This window comes from Bombina bombina, chromosome 3 (assembly GCF_027579735.1).
Source record: "Bombina bombina isolate aBomBom1 chromosome 3, aBomBom1.pri, whole genome shotgun sequence".
Taxonomy (NCBI): domain Eukaryota; kingdom Metazoa; phylum Chordata; class Amphibia; order Anura; family Bombinatoridae; genus Bombina; species Bombina bombina.
In genome coordinates, this window is record NC_069501.1 from 613,720,835 (window position 1) to 613,742,171 (window position 21,337).

Below are 21,337 nucleotides of genomic sequence, written 5' to 3' on the forward strand. Positions count from 1 at the left end.
GCTCCGGTTCCGTTATTTTAAGGGTTAAAGCTTCCAAATTTGGTGTGCAATACTTTTAAGGCTTTAAGACACTGTGGTGAAATTTTGGTGAATTTTGAACAATTCCTTCATACTTTTTCGCAATTGCAGTAATAAAGTGTGTTTAGTTTAAAATTTAAAGTGACAGTAACGGTTTTATTTTAAAACGTTTTTTGTGCTTTGTTATCAAGTTTATGCCTGTTTAACATGTCTGAACTACCAGATAGATTGTGTTCTGACTGTGGGGAAACCAAGGTTCCTTCTCATTTAACTATATGTATTTTATGTCATAAAAAAATTTAGTAAAAATGATGCCCAAGATGATTCCTCAAGTGAGGGGAGTAAGCATGGTACTGCATCATCCCCTCCTTCGTCTACACCAGTCTTGCCCATACAGGAGGCCCCTAGTACATCTAGTGCGCCAATACTCCTTACTATGCAACATTTAACGGCTGTAATGGATAATTCTATCAAAAACATTTTAGCCAATATGCCCACTTATCAGCGAAAGCGCGACTGCTCTGTTTTAGAAAATTCTGTAGAGCATGAGAACGCTGATGATATGGTTTCTGAAGGGCCCCTACACCAGTCTGAGGGGGCCAGGGAGGTTTTGTCTGAGGGAGAAATTTCAGACAACAAACTGAACCTGATGTGATTACTTTTAAATTTAAGTTGGAACATCTCCGCGCTCTGCTTAAGGAGGTGTTATCCAATTTGGATGATTGTGATTATCTGGTCATTCCAGAACCACTATGTAAAATGGAAAAGTTCTTAGAGGCCCCGGGGCCCCCCGAAGCTTTTCCTATATCCAAGCGGGTGGCGTACATTGTTAGTAAAGAATGGGACAGGCCCGGTATACCTTTAGTACCTCCCCCCATATTTATAAAATTGTTTTCCTATAGTCGACCCCAGAAAGGACTGATGGCAGACAGTCCCCAAGGTCGAGGGGGCGGTTTCTACTCTACACAAGCGCGCCACTATACCCATAGAAGATAGTTGTGCTTTCCAAGATCCTATGGATAAAAAATTAGAAGGTCTGCTAAAAGATGTTTGTTCAGCAAGGTTCCCTTCTACAACCAATTGCATGCATTGTCCCTGTCACTGCAGCCGCGTGTTTCTAGTTTGATGAGCTAGGAAAGGCGATTATTAGTAATTCTTCTTCTTATGAGGAGATTATGGACAGAATTCGTGCTCTTAAATTGGCTAATTCTTTCACCCTAGACGCCACCTTGCAATTGGCTAGGTTAGCGGCGAAAAAATTCTGGGTTTGCTATTGTGGCGCAGAGCGCTTTGGTTAAAATCTTGGGCAGCGGATGCGTCTTCCAAGAACAAATTGCTTGACATTCCTTTCAAGGGGAAAACACTCTTTGGCCCTGACTTGAAAGAGATTATCTCTGATATCACTGGGGGCAAGGGCCACGCCCTTCCTCAGGATAGGTCTTTTCAAGACCAAAAATAAACCTAAGTTTCGTCCCTTTCGCAGAAACGGATCAGCCCCAAGGGCTACGTCCTCTAAGCGGGAAGGTAATACTTCTCAAGCCAATCCAGCCTGGAGACCTATGCAAGGCTGGAACAAAGGAAAGCAGGCCAGGAAACCTGCCACTGCTACCAAGACAGCATGAAATGCGGGCCCCCGATCCGGGACCGGATCTGGTGGGGGGCAGACTCTCTCTCTTCGCTCAGGCTGGGGCAAGAGATGTTCTGGAACCTTGGGCGCTAGAAATAGTCTCCCAAGGTTATTCTCTGGAGTTCAAGGGGCTTCCTCCAAGGGGGAGGTTCTACAGGTCTCAGTTGTCTTCAGACCACATAAGAAGACAGGCATTCTTACATTGGGTAGAAGACCTGCTAAAAATGGGAGTGATTCATCCTGTTCCATTAGGAGAACAAGGGATGGGGTTCTACTCCAATCTGTTCATAGTTCCCAAAAAAGAGGGAACGTTCAGACCAATCTTAGATCTCAAGATCTTGAACAAAGTTCTCAAGGTTCCATCGTTCAAGATGGAAACCATTCGAACACTTCTTCCTTCCATCCAGGAAGGTCAATTCATGACCAAGGTGGTTTTCAAGGATGCGTATCTACATATTCCTATCCACAAGGAACATCATCGGTTCCTAAGGTTTGCATTCCTGGACAAGCATTTCCAGTTCGTGGCGTTTTCTTTCGGATTAGCCACTGCTCCTAGGATTTTCTCATAGGTACTAGGGTCCCTTCTGGCGGTGCTAAGACCAAGGGGCATTGCTGTAGTACCTTACTTGGACGACATTCTGATTCGAGCGTCGTCCCTTCCTCAAGTAAAGGCTCACACGGACATTGTCCTGGCCTTTCTCAGATCTCACGGATGGAAAGTGAACGTGGAAAAGAGTTCTCTATCTCCGTCAACGAGGGTTCCCTTCTTGGGAACTATAATAGACTCCTTAGAAATGAGGATTTTTCTGACAGAAGCCAGAAAAACAAGACTTCTAGACTCTTGTCGGATACTTCATTCCGTTCCTCTTCCTTCCATAGCGCAGTGCATGGAAGTGATAGGTTTGATGGTAGCGGCAATGGACATAGTTCCTTTTGTGCGCATTCATCTAAGACCATTACAACTGTTCATGCTCAGTCAGTGGAATGGGGACTATTCAGACTTGTCTCCGAAGATACAAGTAAATCAGAGGATCAGAGACTCATTCCGTTGGTGGCTGTCCCTGGACAACCTGTCACAAGGGATGACCTTCCGCAGACCAGAGTGGGTCATTGTCACGACCGACGCCAGTCTGATGGGCTGGGGCGCGGTCTGGGGATCCCTGAAAGCTCAGGGTCTTTGGTCTCGGGTAGAATCTCTTCTACCGATAAATATTCTGGAACTGAGAGCGATATTCAATGCTCTCAAAGCTTGGCCTCAGCTAGCGAGGGCCAAGTTCATACATCAACCATCAGGGGGGAACAAGGAGTTCCCTAGCGATGGAAGAAGTGACCAAAATCATTCTATGGGCGGAGTCTCACTCCTGCCACCTGTCTGCTATCCACATCCCAGGAGTGGAAAATTGGGAAGCGGATTTTCTGAGTCGTCAGACATTGCATCCGGGGGAGTGGGAACTCCATCCGGAAATCTTTGCCCAAGTCACTCAACCGTGGGGCATTCCAGACATGGATCTGATGGCCTCTCGTCAGAACTTCAGAGTTCCTTACTACGGGTACAGATCCAGGGATCCCAAGGCGGCTCTAGTGGATGCACTAGTAGCACCTTGGACCTTCAAACTAGCTTATGTGTTCCCGCCGTTTCCTCTCATCCCCAGGCTGGTAGCCAGGATCAATCAGGAGAGGGCGTCGGTGATTTTGATAGCTCCTGCGTGGCCACGCAGGACTTGGTATGCAGATCTGGTGAATATGTCATCGGCTCCACCATGGAAGCTACCTCTGAGACGAGACCTTCTTGTTCTAGGTCCGTTCGACCCACTCCAGCTGACTGCTTGGAGATTGAACGCTTGATCTTTTCAAAGCGAGGGTTCTCAGATTCTGTTATTAATACTCTTGTTCAGGCCTGAAAGCCTGTAACCAGAAAAATTACCACATAATTTGGTATATCTGTTGGTGTGAATCTGCAGGATTCCCTTGGGACAAGGTTAAGATTCCTAAGAGTCTATCCTTCCTTCGAGAAGGATTGGAAAAAGGATTATCTGCAAGTTCCTTGATGGGACAAATTTCTGCCTTGTCTGTGTTACTTCACAAAAAGCTGGCAGCTGTGCCAGATGTTCTAGCCTTTGTTCAGGCTCTGGTTAGAATCAAGCCTGTTTACAAAATTTTGACTCCTCCTTGGAGTCTCAACCTAGTTCTTTCAGTTCTTCAGGGGGTTCCGTTTGAACCCTTACATTCCGTTGATATTAAGTTATTATCTTGGAAAGTTTTGTTTTTGGTTGCAATTTCTTCTGCTAGAAGAGTTTCAGAATTATCTGCTCTGCAGTGTTCTTCTCCTTATCTGGTGTTCCATGCAGATAAGGTGGTTTTGCGTACTAAACCTGGTTTTCTTCCAAAAGTTGTTTCTAACAAAAACATTAACCAGGAGATAGTTGTGCCTTCTTTGTGTCCTAATCCAGTTTCAAAGAAGGAACGTTTGTTGCACAACTTGGATGTAGTTCGTGCTCTCAAATTCTACTTAGCAGCTACTAAGGATTTCAGACAAACTTTGTCTTTGTTTGTTGTTTATTCTGGTAAACGGAGAGGTCAAAAAGCAACTTCTACCTCTCTCTCCTTCTGGATTAAAAGCATTATCCGATTGGCTTATGAGACTGCCGGACGGCAGCCTCCTGAAAGAATCACAGCTCACTCCACTAGGGCTGTGGCTTCCACATGGGCCTTCAAGAACGAGGCTTCTGTTGATCAGATATGTAAGGCAGCGACTTGGTCTTCACTGCACACTTTTTCTAAATTTTACAAATTTGATACTTTTGCTTCTTCTGAGGCTATTTTTGGGAGAAAGGTTTTGCAAGCCGTGGTGCCTTCCATTTAGGTGACCTGATTTGCTCCCTCCCTTCATCCGTGTCCTAAAGCTTTGGTATTGGTTCCCACAAGTAAGGATGACGCCGTGGACCGGACACACCTATGTTGGAGAAAACAGAATTTATGTTTACCTGATAAATTGCTTTCTCCAACGGTGTGTCCGGTCCACGGCCCGCCCTGGTTTTTTTAATCAGGTCTGATAATTTATTTTCTTTAACTACAGTCACCACGGTAACATATGGTTTCTCCTATGCAAATATTCCTCCTTAACGTCGGTCGAATGACTGGGGTAGGCGGAGCCTAGGAGGGATCATGTGACCAGCTTTGCTGGGCTCTTTGCCATTTCCTGTTGGGGAAGAGAATATCCCACAAGTAAGGATGACGCCGTGGACCGGACACACCGTTGGAGAAAGCAATTTATCAGGTAAACATAAATTCTGTTTTTGTTCAGGCTTTGGTTAGAATCAAGCCTGTTTACAGAACCATGACTCCTCCTTGGAGTCTAAATTTAGTTCTTTCAGTTCTTCAAGGGGTTCCGTTTGAACCTTTACATTCCATAAATATTAAGTTATTATCTTGGAAAGTACTGTTTTTGGGTGCTATTTCTTCTGCTAGAAGAGTTTCTGAATTATCTGCTTTGCAGTGTAATCCACCCTATCTGGTTTTCCATTCAGATAAGGTTGTTTTGCGTACTAAGCCTGGTTTTCTTCCAAAAGTTGTTTCCAACAAGAATATTAACCAGGAAATAGTTGTTCCTTCTCTGTGTCCGAAACCAGTTTCAAAGAAGGAACGTTTATTACACAATTTAGATGTTGTTCGTGCTTTAAAGTTCTATTTAGAAGCAACAAAAGATTTTAGACAAACCTCATCTTTGTTTGTCGTTTACTCTGGTAAGAGGAGAGATCAAAAAGCTTCTGCTACCTCTCTCTCTTTCTGGCTAAAAAGCATTATCCGATTGGCCTATGAGACTGCCGGACGACAGCCTCCTGACCGAATCACAGCTCACTCTACTAGGGCTGTGGCTTCCACATAGGCCTACAAGAACGAGGCTTCTGTTGATCAGATATGTAAGGCAGCGACTTGGTATTCTCTGCACACTTTTGCCAAATTCTACAAATTTGATACTTATGCTTCTTCGGAGGCTATTTTTGGGAGAAAGGTTTTGCAAGCCGTGGTGCCTTCCATTTAGGTAACCTGATTTGCTCCCTCCCTTCATCCGTGTCCTAAAGCTTTGGTATTGGTTCCCACAAGTAATGGATGACGCCGTGGACCGGACACACCAATGTTGGAGAAAACAGAATTTATGCTTACCTGATAAATTACTTTCTCCAACGGTGTGTCCGGTCCACGGCCCGCCCTGGTTTTCCTAATCAGATTGAAAAAATTTTTGTCTTTATACACTACAGTCACCACGGCACCCTATAGTTTCTCCTTTTTCTCCTAACCGTCGGTCGAATGACTGGGGGGCGGAGCTAGAGGGGGAGCTATATGGACAGCTCTGCTGTGTGCTCTCCTTGCCTTTCCCTGTAGGGGAGGAGAATATCCCACAAGTAATGGATGACGCCGTGGACCGGACACACCGTTGGAGAAAGTAATTTATCAGGTAAGCATAAATTCTGTTATATATATATATACACACACACATGTGTACTTTAGTTGTGCTTTTATTTTTTTATTTTTTAGTATAAAGGTACACACCACACATTATGTTGTGTGTGTGTGTATGTACTGTATGTATATATATACATATATATGTATGTATGTATGTGTGTGTATATATATATATATATATATATATATATATATATATATATATATATATATATATATATATCATTTCTATTAGGATATGTTTATTCCGTTAATTTGATATTTGACAACATTTGACAAAGGTGTTGAAATGACACAGAAACGTTATGTTTGTTACGTGATGTCTCTCAAGATAAATTAAAGTTTTTTGAATACTGTTCTGAAGTCCAGTGAGTGCCTTTTTTTTCCAAGAGGATCGTCTACACTAATAGGAAGTGCACCCTGGCGGCTGTGATCATACCGTAAGACTGTGCTTATCTTTTCTGGGAATTAATTTTATATATATATATATATATATATATATATATATATATATATATATATATATATATATATGTATATATATACATATACACACATACATACATACATATACACACACACACACACGTGGTATATTTAGTTAGTGGCATATATAGGTTTTGTGCTGCCCTAGGCACTAAAAAGTCTGTTTCTCCCCCCTCCTAGTGCACTAGGGCTTGCAAAAACACTTGCTTACAATCAGGTGGGTTGAATTAAGCCTACATGCATATGCAGGATGAGAAAATTACTAATGAAGATGCAGGGACACAGCCCCCTCCCCAGTACCTTAAATAAATATAAATATCATCCCTTATATACATATATATATATATATATATATATATATATATATATATATATATATAAAATTATAAAGAAGTTCCCTCTGTCTCCCACACACACAGACCCCTCCCCAGTACCTTAAATAAATATAAATATCATCCCTTTTAGTCATATATATAATATTATAAAGAGGTTCCCTGTGTCTCCCACACACACAGCCCCCTCCCCAGTACCTTAAATAAATATAAATATCATCACTTATATACATATATATAAAATTATAAAGAGGTTCCCTCTGTCTCCCACACACACAGCCCCCTCCCCAGTACCTTAAATATAATATCATCCCTTATAGACATATATATAAAATTATAAAGAGGTTCCCTCTGCTTCCCACACACACAGCCCCCTCCCCAGTACCTTAAATAAATATAAATACCATCCCTTTTATATATATATATATATATATATATATATATATATATATATATATATATATAATATTATAAAGAGGTTCCCTCTGTCTTCCCACACACAGCTCACTCCCCAGTCCCCTTAAATAAATATAAATATCATTCCTTATATACATATATATAAAATTATAAAGAGGTTCCCTCTGCCTCCCACACACAGCCCCCCTCCCCAGTACCTTAAATAAATATAAATATCATCCCTTATATACATATATATATATTTATTATATTATAAAGAGGTTTCCTCTGCCTCCCACACACACAGCCCCCTCCCCAGTACCTTAAATAAATATAAATATCATCCCTTATATACATATATATAATATTATAAAGAGGTTTCCTCTGCCTCCCACACACAGCCCCCTCCCCAGTACCTTAAATAAATATAAATATCATCCCTTATATACATATATATAATATTATAAAGAGGTTTCCTCTGCCTCCCACACACACAGCCCCCTCCCCAGTACCTTAAATAAATATAAATATCATCCCTTATATACATATATATAATATTATACAGAGGTTCCCTCTGTCTCTCTCACATACACAGCTCACTCCCCAGTACCTTTATATACAGATATATAATATTATAGAGTGGTTCCCCCTGTCTCTCTCACACACACACAGCTCACTCCCCAGTACTTTAAATAAATATAAATATCATTCCTCTTATAAATAATATTATAGAGAGATTCTCTTTGACGGACACACTCAGTCACACACCTTATACACAAATTTATAACATTATAGAGAGGTTCCCTCTGCCACACACATACACACAGCCTCCCCATTCCCTTATATACACAACCCCTCCTCAGTACCTTATCATATTGCAAGAAGGTTCCCTCAGTCTCACACTTACAGAGACGTTTGAAGCTAGATCCCATCCGGCTGAAGGACCTGTTATGTGAGGGCTGTGATTATATTGGTACTTTAGCTGGAAGGGACCAAGCCAGATAATACATTTTGCCGTATTCATTATTTGTTATCTGAGCTTGCTGCTTTGTATAATACATAGGAGGCAGCAAGACAGCTAGGTCTGATATGTGCACTCAGAGGTGAGGATGGGGAAAATTACCCATAAAAAGTACCTGCCTGCACTACAGCTGCCTTAGAGCAATGCTTCAGCTGCTGCCTCCAAAACATCTGCTGCCATATGTAAATGCCTTGTGAATGTGTGCCTAGTGCATAATACACCGTACACTTAGACTGACTGAGTAAAACAAATCTAAATTACATCACTGCTGAATGTGATGTTTTTTCTCACCGTGACCAGCCTAGTCTTGCTGCTTCTTTCCTCCTTGCATCACCTTGCGCTGATTCCCTCTCACTCGGCTCTCACTCTTCCCGCGCTGGGACTCTGGGTGGGAGGAAGTGATGAGTCATGATGAGTGTCAGGGAGCCGAGCTGGAGAACGCAGCGTCATCACGTGAGGCCGGCTGGATCAATCAATCTTCAGCAGCGCCAGCAGCCAGCCACCTATTGTGAAATAGGTATAGCTAAATCTAAGTCATACCCCAGCCTTCCACTGCACTGACTGAGTGCACATTTGAGCGCGCACAAGCTCCGCCCCCAGAATAGGTGCGGGGCAAAAAAAAAATGTAAATTTTTTTTTTTTTTTTTAAATCCTGTGTTTTGAGGGGGTACAGCATTCCATTTGGGTCGGCATTGCCCACCCCCCCTTTGGAGCCGACCCTGCAGTGAGTCATAATCTTTTTGCTCCAGGTCTGTATATATTTGTATTCATGTGTTTTATATGTGTATATATGTTTGTAAAATGGCGCAGATAGACTTGCTCTCTACACGGTTGCCACAAGATTTATAAAAAGAGCAATATCTGCGAAACGCAATAAAACAAGGTATTGCTGTAGTTGTTTACACTTGGTTTCAAACCCTCTCCAAACTGTCCCATTTTACAGATGCAAATATTCCAAAATCCAAACTATTCTAAAATCCAAGCCATTTCCAGTCCCAAGCAGTTTGCGAAAAGGGTTTTATACCTGTATATAATCTCAAACTTTTTATATCAACAGATCCTGTATAAGCCCCTTTCCTCTCTGCTGCTTGAATTTGGAAATGTTTTTTGCCTGTATACTGAGGGAAAAAAATGCTCTTCTGACTTGACTGATATGATAATGTGTAATTACAAAGTGTTTACTGTGCCTCTAATGGGGTCCTTAGGTCAGTAGGGTATTCAAAATATCGTTAATATCTCAATTTCAAAAGTATTCCAAGGATCCTGGATTTGAATTTATTAAAACCTATATATACATTATATATTAACATTGTGAAAATGTAATATTAAGTCTTCAGTGTACAAGATGTGATTACTGCTAGGCCATCCTTTATGAAGCAAATTTATTATACTGAGTGTGTTATGGGGTACAGTAGGTATGTGCTGGAGATAGATTATGTGTGAGGTGGAAATTCCACTACCACGGAAGCGTATTAATGTTTACAACATATATGATAACTAGTGCACATTTCCTTCAAAAAATCCTTGTCCTGTTACTCATGCTCATGCAGCCAGTGCTCCACTTTGAATAATTCCTTTGTTAGGATCCAATAGTGCATTGCGGATGTGCATGAAGCTGCAGAGCCGAGCACTGCAAGCCTTTTCTACTGAGCTAGAATCAGCTACCCGTTATGGTGGGTTTGTGGTTTAACTGCAGAATTAACGAGTCTCCTAGCTTCTCAATGTAGAATTAAATTACTGTAATCCATTTCTTCTCATACAGCTTCAGAAACTCTCCTCGTACAGGACAAGTCCATTCATTTCTATGTTATGAAAAGCTGTGCTTTTTTTTTTATTCAGCATTTGATTTAATTTTTCCTATTTTTATTTTAGATTTAACCATGTCTGCAGATGGAGGGTTCAGTACAGGCAGCAGTGATGCTCAGCAGAGTTTACAGTCTTTCTGGCCAAGAGTCATGGACGATATCCGCAATTTAACTGTGGTAAGAACTGGGAATTATTTTAATTATCCATTATTATATGAAAGCAATTCACATCCCTGCATCTTAAAGTGATAGTAAAGTTGAACTGTTTGCTTATTATAAAATAGTTTGATATGTATATATATATTTTTTTTGCATGTAAAATGCAAAAAAATTTTTTTTTAAATTTTTCTTACTTTTTATCTTTTTATCCCCTGCCTGCCCCACTTAATGAAGTATTTATCTTCTTGGGTTATTTTGTTTGTGTTCACCCAATCACTAGTGTTGTCACACGACTCTCTTATTGATGTAACGATTCACTGTTTACAAGGATAACTGTGTAAGCGTCTCTGTGAGTGAGAGCTACGTATAGAGTGTGTGGGACTGCTCTCTATGTCACTACACTACAGAAAAGTAAATGGAAGGGGCAGAGGGAAGCTCACAACTCAATAATATTAAAAGTAGTTTTCTTTCCTAAGATATGGAGAGTCCACATCATCATTCAATTACTAGTGGGAATATTACTCCTGGCCAGCAGGAGGAAGCAAAGTGTCACTCCCCTACTCATAATCCCCAGTCATTCTCTTTGCCTCTGTCAATGGAGGAGGTGAAGTTTGGTGCCTGAAGAAATGAATTCCTTTTTCGGGTACTTTTCCCTGCGAACAAGGATTTGGGTCCACGTCAATCTCTTCAGTAGAGTAGTGGTGGCTTTTAAGCAGTTAGGAAGTTGTGAGGTAGTCCTTGCTTTGTTTCCGAACACATTGCTGTCCGTAGTACAGAAAGCCAGAGTTGGTTACTCGTTTCTTTTTCTACAGGCCTCTGTAAGGAGTATGTGCGAACTGTCTTCCTGCCAACAGCTAGACTGCAGGTAAGTACTTTTGTCTTCTAGGTCTTGGAGACTTGCACTTTAGAAGAATATGTCATATGCAGTAGGTGGGGATATTTTTAAAATTCTTTATACATGCTCTGAAAATTTTTATGGCCATTTAGCTCTTTTAAATGCCCAGACCCTAAACTAAAAATAAAACCCACCCAAAAAAACCCTAAAAAAACAAAAACCTAACACTAACCCCCGATGATCCACTTACAGTTCTTGAAGTCCAGCTTGAAGGATCCATCCAGGCGGCAAGAAGTCTTCATCCAGACGGCATCTTCTATCTTCATCCATCCGGTGCGGAGCGGGTCCATCCTGAAGGCATCCGGCGTGGAGCATCCTCTTCATACGTTCGCCACCGTAAACTGGAACTTGAATGCAAGTGACGTCATCCAAGATGGTGTCCCTTGCATTCCTATTGGCTGAAAGATTTCAATCAGCCAATAGGATTAGAGCTGCTAAAATCCTATTAGCTGTTCTAATATTGCAGGTTTAAGGGCAATGCCCATACAAATGCTCTTTTCAGGGCAATGGGGAGCTTAGTTTTTTTTAGATAGTTATTTTATTTGCAGGGTTGGTTGTGGGTTTTACTGTTGGGGGGGGGGGTGTTTGTAAAAAAAAATTCAGGTAAAAAAGCTGTCATCTTTGGGGCAATGCCCCACAAAAGGCCATTGGTATTTTATTGTAGGCTAGGGTTTTTTAATTTTTTTTTTTTGGGGGGGGGGGGCTTTTTTATTTTGATAGGGCTATTAGATTAGGTGAAATACTTTATTTTTGATAATTTGTTTCTTATTTTTGGTTATTTAGTGTTTGATATTTTTTTTGTAATTTTTTTTGTAATTAGATACTTTTTTGTACTTTTTAGAGTAGTGTTAGGATTTTTTTAATGTGCAGTTTAGTTTAATTGGTAGTTAGTTTAATTGTAGTTTAATAATTATTTTAGTTTAATTGTTTAAAATTAATTTATTTAATTTGACAGGTGAGTTTTAATTTAAGATAGGGAAATTGTAATTTCTCTTGTAAGATGTATCGAGTCCACGGATTCATCCATACTTGTGGGATATTCTCCTTCCTTACAGGAAGGGGCAAAGAGAGCACCCACAGCAGAGCTGTCTATATAGCTCCTCCCTTAGCTCCACCCCCTAGTCATTCTCTTTGCCTACTCTGAGTACTAGGAAGGGTAAAGTGAGTGTGGTGACAAAAATGTTAGTTTTTATTTTCTCAAGCAAAAGTTTGTTATTTTAAATGGTACCGGTGTGTACTATTTTTACTCTCTGGCAGAAAAGGGATGAAGATTTCTGCAAGGAGGATGATGATCTTAGCATTTTGTAACTAAGATCCACTGCTGATCTCACAAGGGCTGAATAGTACAGGAAAACTTCAGTTGGGGGAACGGTTTGCAGGCTAAACTGCATTGAGGTATGTTCAGTCTATTTTTTTCTAGATAGACAGTGTTAATTCTAGAAAAGGCTGGCAATATCCCCATGAGGGAAGGGTAAGCTGTATTCAGACACTTAGTAGGAATCCCAGCTTGCATAAAGGGCTCATTAGTTACTGGTGACACTGATAGGAAAAAACGTTTTTGTTTTTTATAAAAAATGCAAAATATAAAGTTTTTTTGAGGGACTTTAAGGGGTCATTGTAGCTTGTTTAAGGTTTATTAACCCACATGGCTAGTTTAAGAAACACTCTGTGGTGTTTCTTTTAGGCCCCATAACATTGAGTGAGGTGGGAGGGGCCTATTTTTCGCGCCTCAGTTGCGCAGTTTCTTTTCCTCAGACATCCAGCTGCTTATCCAGAGGTTCCTACTGTGTTTGAGGGCTGTAAAGAAGTTTTTTCCCCCACAAATCGTCCCTAAAGGGCAGGTAGGCGCCACAGCAGAGCTGTGGCAAGGTGCTAAACATTTTTTTACCGGTTTTTGACGTTTTGTCAATTCGGTTTTTACATTAAGGGGTTAATTGTTTATTTGCATAGCTGTGCAAAGTTACTAAGGCTTTATGATGCTACTGTAAAAATTTCGTTGAGTTTACTGCTTTTTTACACTGTTTTGCAGAGTTTGTACAGCTTTTTTTCTCTTAATGGCACAGTACCGTTTTTTTTCTAAGTGTTATTTGCTTTGATTAAAGTGTTTTCCAAACTTGCTTGTTTCCCTTACTAGCCTGTTTAACATGTCTGACACCAAGGAAAATCCTTGTTCAATGTGTTTGGAAGCCATTGTGGAACCCCCTCTTAGAATGTGTCCCACTTGCACTGATACGTCTATAAATTATAAAGAGCATATTTTAGCACTTAAAAATATTGCAATAGATGATTCTCAGACAGAAGGAAATGAGGGTTTAACATCTAGCTCTCCCCAAGTGTCGCAACCAGTAACGCCCGCACAAGTGATGCCTAGTACCTCTAGTGTGTCAAATTCATTTACTTTACAAGACATGGCCACAGTTATGAATACAACCCTCACAGAGGTTTTATCCAAACTGCCTGGTTTACAAGGAAAGCGTGACAGCTCTGGGTTAAGAACAAATGCTGAGCCATCTGTTGCTTTAGTAGCCGTATCCGATATACCCTCACAATGTTCTGAAGTAGGGGTAAGGGATTTGTTATCTGAGGGAGATATTTCTGATTCAGGAAAGACGCTCCCTCAGACAGATTCTGATATGACAGCCTTTAAATTTAAGCTTGAACACCTCCGCTTATTGCTCAGGGAGGTATTAGTGACTCTAGATGATTGTGACCCTATAGTGGTCCCAGAGAAATTATGTAAAATGGACAAATACTAAGAGGTTCCTGTTTACACTGATGTTTTTCCAGTCCCTAAGAGGATTGTGAATATTGTTACTAAGGAGTGGGATAGACCAGGTATTCCGTTCGCTCCCCCTCCTATTTTTAAGAAAATGTTTCCCATATCTGACACCATGCGGGACTCGTGGCAGACAGTTCCTAAGGTGGAGGGAGCTATTTTTACTCTGGCTAAGCGTACAACTTTACCTATCGAAGACAGTTGTGCTTTCAAAGATCCTATGGATAAAAAATTAGAGGGTCTCCTGAAGAAAATTTTTGTTCATCAAGGTTTTCTTCTCCAACCTATTGCGTGCATTGTTCCTGTAACTACTGCAGCTGCTTTCTGGTTCGAGGTTCTAGAAGAGGCTCTTCAGATGGAGACTCCACTAGAGGATATTATGGACAGAATTAAGACCCTTAAGTTGGCTTATTCTTTCATTACAGATGCCGCTTTCCAACTGGCTAAATTAGCGGCAAAGAATTCAGGTTTTGCCATTTTAGCATGCAGGGCGTTATGGCTTAAGTCCTTGCCTGCTGATGTGTCATCAAAATCTAAACTTTTAAACATCCCTTTCAAAGGAAAGACCCTATTTGGGCCCGAACTGAAAGAGATTATTTCAGACATCACTGGAGGGAAAGGCCATGCCCTCCCTCAGGATAGAACAAATAAAATGAGGACCAAACAAAATAATTTTCGTTCCAAGGGGGAGATTTCACATTTCTCAATTGTCTGCAAAAACCAGACAAAGAGAGAGGCGTTCTTAGCTGTGTAGAAGACCTACATACCATGGGAGTAATCCACCCAGTTCCAAAAGCAGAACAAGGGCTAGGGTTTTACTCAAACCTGTTTGTGGTTCCCAAAAAAGAGGGAACTTTCAGACCAATCTTGTATCTCAAAATTCTAAACAAATTCCTCAGAGTACCATCATTCAAGATGGAGACTATTCGTACTATTCTACCGTTGATCCAGGAGGGTTAATATATGACTACCGTGGACTTAAAGGATGCATATCTACACATCCCTATTCAGAGATCATCATCAATTCCTCAGATTCGCCTTTCTGGATAGGCATTACCAGTTCGCGGCCCTTCCCTTCGGGTTGGCCACGGCTCCCAGAATTTTCACAAAGGTGCTAGGGTCCCTTTTGGCGGTTCTAAGACCACGGGGCATATAAGTGGCGCCTTATCTAGACGACATCTTGATTCAGGCGTCGACTTTCCCGTTAGCCAAGTCTCACACGGACATCGTGTTGGCTTTTCTGAGATCTCACGGGTGGAAGGTGAACATAAAAAAAGAGTTCTCTCGTCCCTCTCACAAAAGTTTCCTTCCTAGAGACTCTGATAGACTCGGTAGAAATGAAAATATTTCTGACGGAGGTCATAAAATCAAAACTCTTAACCACTTGCTGAGCTCTTCATTCCATTCTTCAGCCATCAGTGGCTCAGTGTATGGAGGTAATCGGACTCATGGTAGCAGCAATGGACATAGTTCCTTTTGCCCGCCTACACTTCAGACCACTGCAACTATGCATGCTCAAACAGTGGAATGGGGATTATGCAGATTTATCTCCTCAACTGCATCTGGACCAGGAGACCAGAGATTCTCTTCTCTGGTGGTTGTGTCCGGACCACCTGTCCCAGGGAATGTGTTTCCGCAGGCCGGAGTGGCTCATAGTAACGACAGATGCCAGCCTGCTAGGCTGGGGTGCAGTCTGGAACTCTCTGAAAGCACAGGGCTTATGGTCTCGGGAGGAATCTCTACTCCCGATAAACATTTTAGAACTGAGAGCGATATTCAATGCGCTCCAGACGTGGCCTCAGCTAGCTGCGGCCAAATTCATCAGGTTTCAGTCGGACAACATCACGACTGTAGCTTATATAAATCATCAAGGAGGAACAAGGAGTTCTCTAGCGATGATGGAGGTAACCAAAATAATCAGATGGGCGGAGGATCACTCTTGCCATCTCTCAGCAATTTATATCCCAGGGGTAGAGAACTGGGAGGCGGATTTCCTAAGTCGTCAGACTTTTCATCCGGGGTAGTGGGAGCTCCATCCGGAGGTATTTGCCCAGCTGACTCAGCTATGGGGCACACCAGAATTGGATCTGATGGCATCCCGTCAGAATGCCAAACTTCCTCGTTACGGGTCCAGGTCCCGGGATCCCCAGGCGGTACTGATGCTCTAGCAGTGCCCTGGTCCTTCAATCTGGCCTATGTATTTTCACCGTTTCCTCTCCTCCCACGGCTGGTTGCCAGAATCAAGCAGGAGAGAGCTTCAGTGATTCTGATAGCACCTGCGTGGCCACGCAGGACTTGATATGCAGACCTAGTGGACATGTCATCGGTTCCACCGTAGACTCTGCCAATGAGGCAGGACCTTCTAATCCAAGGTCAATTCATGCATCCAAATCTAATTTCTCTGCGTCTGACTGCTTGGAGATTGAACGCCTGATTCTATCAAAGCGTGGTTTCTCTGAGTCGGTCGTTGATACCCTGATTCAAGCTAGAAAGCCTGTCACCAGGAAGATTTATCATAAGATTTGGCGCAAATATTTTTATTGGTGTGAATCCAAGGGTTACTCATGGAGTAAGATTAGGATTCCTAGAATATTGTCTTTTCTCCAAGAAGGATTAGAGAAGGGATTATCAGCTAGTTCCTTAAAAGGACAAATATCTGCTTTGTCTATTCTTTTACACAAACGTCTGGCTGATGTCCCAGACGTTCAAGCATTTAGTCAGGCCTTGGTCAGGATCAAGCCTGTATTTAAACCTGTTGCTCCACCATGGAGCCTAAACTTAGTTCTTAAAGTTCTTCAAGGGGTTCCGTTTGAGCCTATGCATTCCATAGATATTAAGCTTCTATCTTGGAAAGTTTTGTTTTTAGTAGCTATCTCTTCGGCTCGAAGAGTTTCTGAGTTATCTGCTTTACAGTGTGACGCACCTTACCTTGTTTTCTATGCAGATAAGGTGGTTTTGCGTACCAAACCTGGGTTTCTTCCTAAAGTTGTTTCTAATAGGAATATCAATCAGGAGATTGTTGTTCCTTCACTGTGTCCTAATCCTTCATCAAAGAAGGAACGTCTGTTGCACAATCTTGATGTGGTTCGTGCTTTAAAGTTCTACTTACAAGCAACTAAAGATTTCCATCAAACATCTTCATTGTTTGTTGTTTATTCTGGTAAACAGAGAGGTCAAAAGGCTACGGCTATCTCTCTTTCCTTTTGGCTGAAAAGCATCATACGTTTGGCTTATGAGACTGCTGGCCAGCAGCCTCCTGAAAGAATTACTGCTCATTCTACTAGAGCAGTGGCTTCCACATGGGCTTTTAAAAATGAGGCTTCTGTTGAACAGATTTGTAAGGCGGCGACTTGGTCTTCGCTTCATACTTTTTCCAAATTTTACAAATTCGATACTTTTGCTTCTTCGGAGGCTATTTTTGGGAGAAAGGTCTTACAGGCAGTGGTGCCTTCCGTTTAAGCGCCTGCCTTGTCCCTCCCTTCATCAGTGTCCTAAAGCTTTGGTATTGGAATCCCACAAGTATGGATGAATCCGTGGACTCGATACACCTTACAAGAGAAAACATAATTTATGCTTACCTGATAAATGTATTTCTCTTGTGATGTATCGAGTCCACGGCCCGCCCTGTTTATTTAAGACAGGCAGTATATTTTTATTTAAAAAACTTCAGTTACCACTGCACCCTATAGTTTCTCCTTTTTCTTCCTAGCCTTCGGTCGAATGACTGGGGGTGGAGCTAAGGGAGGAGCTATTTAGACAGCTCTGCTGTGGGTGCTCTCTTTGCCACTTCCTGTAAGGAAGGAGAATATCCCACAAGTATGGATGAATCTGTGGACTCGATACATCACAAGAGAAATAAATTTATCAGGTAAGCATAAATTATGTTTTTAATATAAAGTTGTGGGGGGCTTGCGGTTTAGGGGTTAATAGATTTATTATAGCGGCGGTGTGGGCCGACGGAAGATTAGGGGTTAATTATATTTAAATAGTGTTTGCGATGCGGGAGGGCGGCGGTTTAGGGGTTAATAGGTTTATTATAGTGGCGACGTTGACGGGGAGCGGCGGAATAGGGGTTAATACATTTTAATAGTGGCGGCAATGTCCTGTGTGACTGATTAGGGTTTAATAACTTTATTATTGTGTTTGCGATGCGGGAGGGCCTCGGTTTAGGGGTTAATAGGTAGTTTATGGGTGTTGGTGTACTTTTTAACACTTTAGTTTTGAGTTTTATGGTACAGTTTTGTAAGGTAAAACTTATAACTACTGACTTTAGATGGCGGTACAGATCTTGTAGTTATAGAGTGTACCGCTCACTTTTTGGCCTCCCAGGCCAACTTGTAATACTGGCACTATGGGAGTCCCATTGAAAAAGGAATTTTTTAAAAGTGCAGTACTGAAGTTGCGTGACAGGCTAAAAGGTGTGCGGTACAGCTATACCGACAAGACTTGTAATAGCAGCGTTAGGGAAAATGAAGCGTTATAGGCCATAAAGCTGCCTTCTCAATCAATAACTGCAATCTCGTAATATAGCTGTTAGGGGTTTTTTTATTTAGGTTTTTTTATTAATGACATTTGCTAATATTTTATCGGCCATTAATGCGTTGGTATCCCACTTTTATAAAATGTATTTTTATTTTATTTGTTTTAAATATTCCTTGCATGTCTCCACTGCTGCTTTTATTTTTTATTATGAAAGATAAAATGTGGTTTTATTGGTCTGCATTTTTGTTTATTTTATAATGGAGCATGCTAGAACTGTCCCAACATATTCTTTAGAGTGTGGATCCACAGATTACATACTGTATATACTCTATACACTCTATATACTCTATACTCTATATACTCTGTGTCACAGCTTGGCATTCTTGTATGTTATGCATGCTAGCTAACAGATTGCTGTTCTTGACTTGAAAGTAATCTGTCCTCCGTCTGTAAAGTACAGGGAAGTGCTTCAGATTTTTGCTCCAGGATTTAAAGTTTTGGTGCGCTCAATTTATGAAATATTGTCGGTTATGCCCTTCCAAGTAAGTGCAAAAAGTCTATTTCTTTCCTAAGATATGGTGAGTCCACGGAGTCCTCAATTACTGTTAGGAATATCACTCCTGGCCAGCAGGAGGAGGCAAAGAGCACCACAGCAAAGCTGTTAAGTATCACTTCCCTCCCACAATCCCAGTCATTCTCTTTGCCTTCGGTGCAAGGAGGAGGTGAAGTTCTGGTGTCTGAAGAAGATTGCATTTATTTCTCTTCAATCAATATTTTATTATTTTAAAAGCCAAAGTAGGTTTGCTATAATCTTTTCTTTTCTAGTTGTACTCCACATTAGTCTCTTTAAAACCACTTCTGCAATTCACTTCCTCTTTCGGTCTGTCACAATGGACTGGCTCTCTCACTCACAAAGACGGTCACTCTCTTGACCTGATCTTTAGCTATCAATGCACTCTCTCAAACTTCACAAATTCCCCCTTTCCTCTCTCTGGCCACCATCTCCTTACTTGCAACATATCATCCCTCCCTTACAACTCTCCCTCCAGAAGCATTATGTCTTTAGATCAGCAACAGCTTGCTAATTCCCTCAAACCTCTCCTCTCATCCTTCTCCTTTTCCTGCCCTGAACAATCGATCTGCCATTATAATTCCACCGTTGCATCCGTCCTTGACAATCTCGCCCCTCTTACCATTGCTCGGAAGTCGCACACTCATCCTCAGCCCTGGCATACTCCTCTGACACGGTACCTACGCTGATGTTCCCATACTGCTGAATGGCACTGGAGAAAATCTGAGAGTTCAGCTTATTTTCTTCATTACAAATTCATCTTGAACTCCTACTTATCTGCCCTTAATCTCCGTAAGCAACACTACTTCTCTACTCTTATCTCTAATCTTTCTTCAAACCCAAAACGTCTGTTCACCACTTACAATACTCTCCTCCGCCCTCCCACACCTCCTAATACAACTTCTCTGTCAGCCCAAGACTTTGCCAGCCAATTCAATAACAAAATTGACTCCATCAGAAATGAAATCAGCTCTCAACATAATTCCATTCTCTCCCCCCCTCAAATGCTCTCACTCAACCACAACCCACATAACCTTAAACTTAGCTCATTCTCCCCTGTTACTGAGGAAGACGTTTCGGCACTTATACTGCGCTCTCACCTCACTACCTGTCCCCTTGACCCTATCCCCTCACAGCTACTACCCTCCCTCTCTGCTACCCTTACCCCTAAGCTAACACACATTTCTTTCATGTAATTGGCAAGAGTCTATGAGCTAGTGACGCATGGGATATACAATCCTACCAGGAGGGGCAAAGTTTCCCAAACCTCAAAATGCCTACAAATACACCCCTCACCACACCCACAATTCAGTTTTACAAACTTTGCCTCCTATGGAGGTGGTGAAGTAAGTTTGTGCTAAGATTTCTACGTTGACATGCGCTTCTCAGCATTTTGAAGCCTGATTCCTCTCAGAGTACAGCGAATGTCAGAGGGATGTGAAGGGAGTATCACCTATTGAATGCAATGGTTTTCCTCACAGGAGATCTATTTCATAGGTTCTCTGTTATCGGTCATAGAGATTCATCTCCTACCTCCCTTTTCAGATCGATGATATACTCTCATATACCATTACCTCTACTGATAGCAGATAGCCAAACCAGTACTGAAACAGTTATCTGCTATATGTGGATGGGTGTCTTTTGGTAATTATGTTTTTATTACTTAAGACACCTCAGCTATGGTTTGGCACTTTATGCATTAATATAAAGTTCTAAATATATGTATTGTACTTATATTTGCAATGAGTCAGGTTTATGTATTTCCTTTTTGCAGACTGTCAGTTTCATATTTGGGAAAATAAACATTAAGAAATATTTTTCTTACCGGGGTTTTTAAATTAAATTCATTTTTCTTTGCAAATTGCGGGCAGGATTATGCCCGCGGGTGCGCCAAATGCTAGACTTCATTGCGTCATTCTTGGCGCAAGAATTTTTTGGCCCGAAAGTACGTCCGTTGACGCAAGTTCGTCATTTCCGGCGTCATAGTTGACGCCAAGTTCCTTACACAAGGTTGTGTCGTTAGTGACGCGAGTGTCCGGATGTTGTTGGCGCCAAAAAATTTTCAGTTAAGTTGTGCGTCAAACTTGGCGCCAAATTTTTTCATTATTTTTTTAAACCCATTGCTATTTGTCTCTTGCCTTTTTCTATGTCAGAGGGCTATGCTATTTGCATTTTTTCCCATTCCTGAAACAGTCATATAAGGAAATTGATAATTTCTTTCATGTAATTGGCAAGAGTCCATGAGCTAGTGACGTATGGGATATGCATTCCTACCAGGAGGGGCAAAGTTTCCCAAACCTCAAAA

The 21,337-nt window shown here is 41.4% G+C and overlaps 1 protein-coding gene across 4 annotated transcripts in view; it reads left to right on the forward strand.

Moving 5' to 3' along the window:
* NFYC (nuclear transcription factor Y subunit gamma) overlaps nucleotides 1–21,337 on the forward strand; it is a 299,824-nt gene that overhangs the window by 137,070 nt on the left and 141,417 nt on the right. For 3 of the 4 annotated variants that reach the window (XM_053707222.1, XM_053707224.1, XM_053707223.1), the window contains exon 3: nucleotides 10,217–10,326. In XM_053707222.1, the coding sequence (XP_053563197.1) occupies nucleotides 10,225–10,326 (102 nt within the window). In that variant the 5' untranslated portion in view covers nucleotides 10,217–10,224. Of the gene's footprint in view, nucleotides 1–10,216; nucleotides 10,327–21,337 lie in introns of those variants that run through there. The other variant, XM_053707225.1, reaches the window with a different exon arrangement.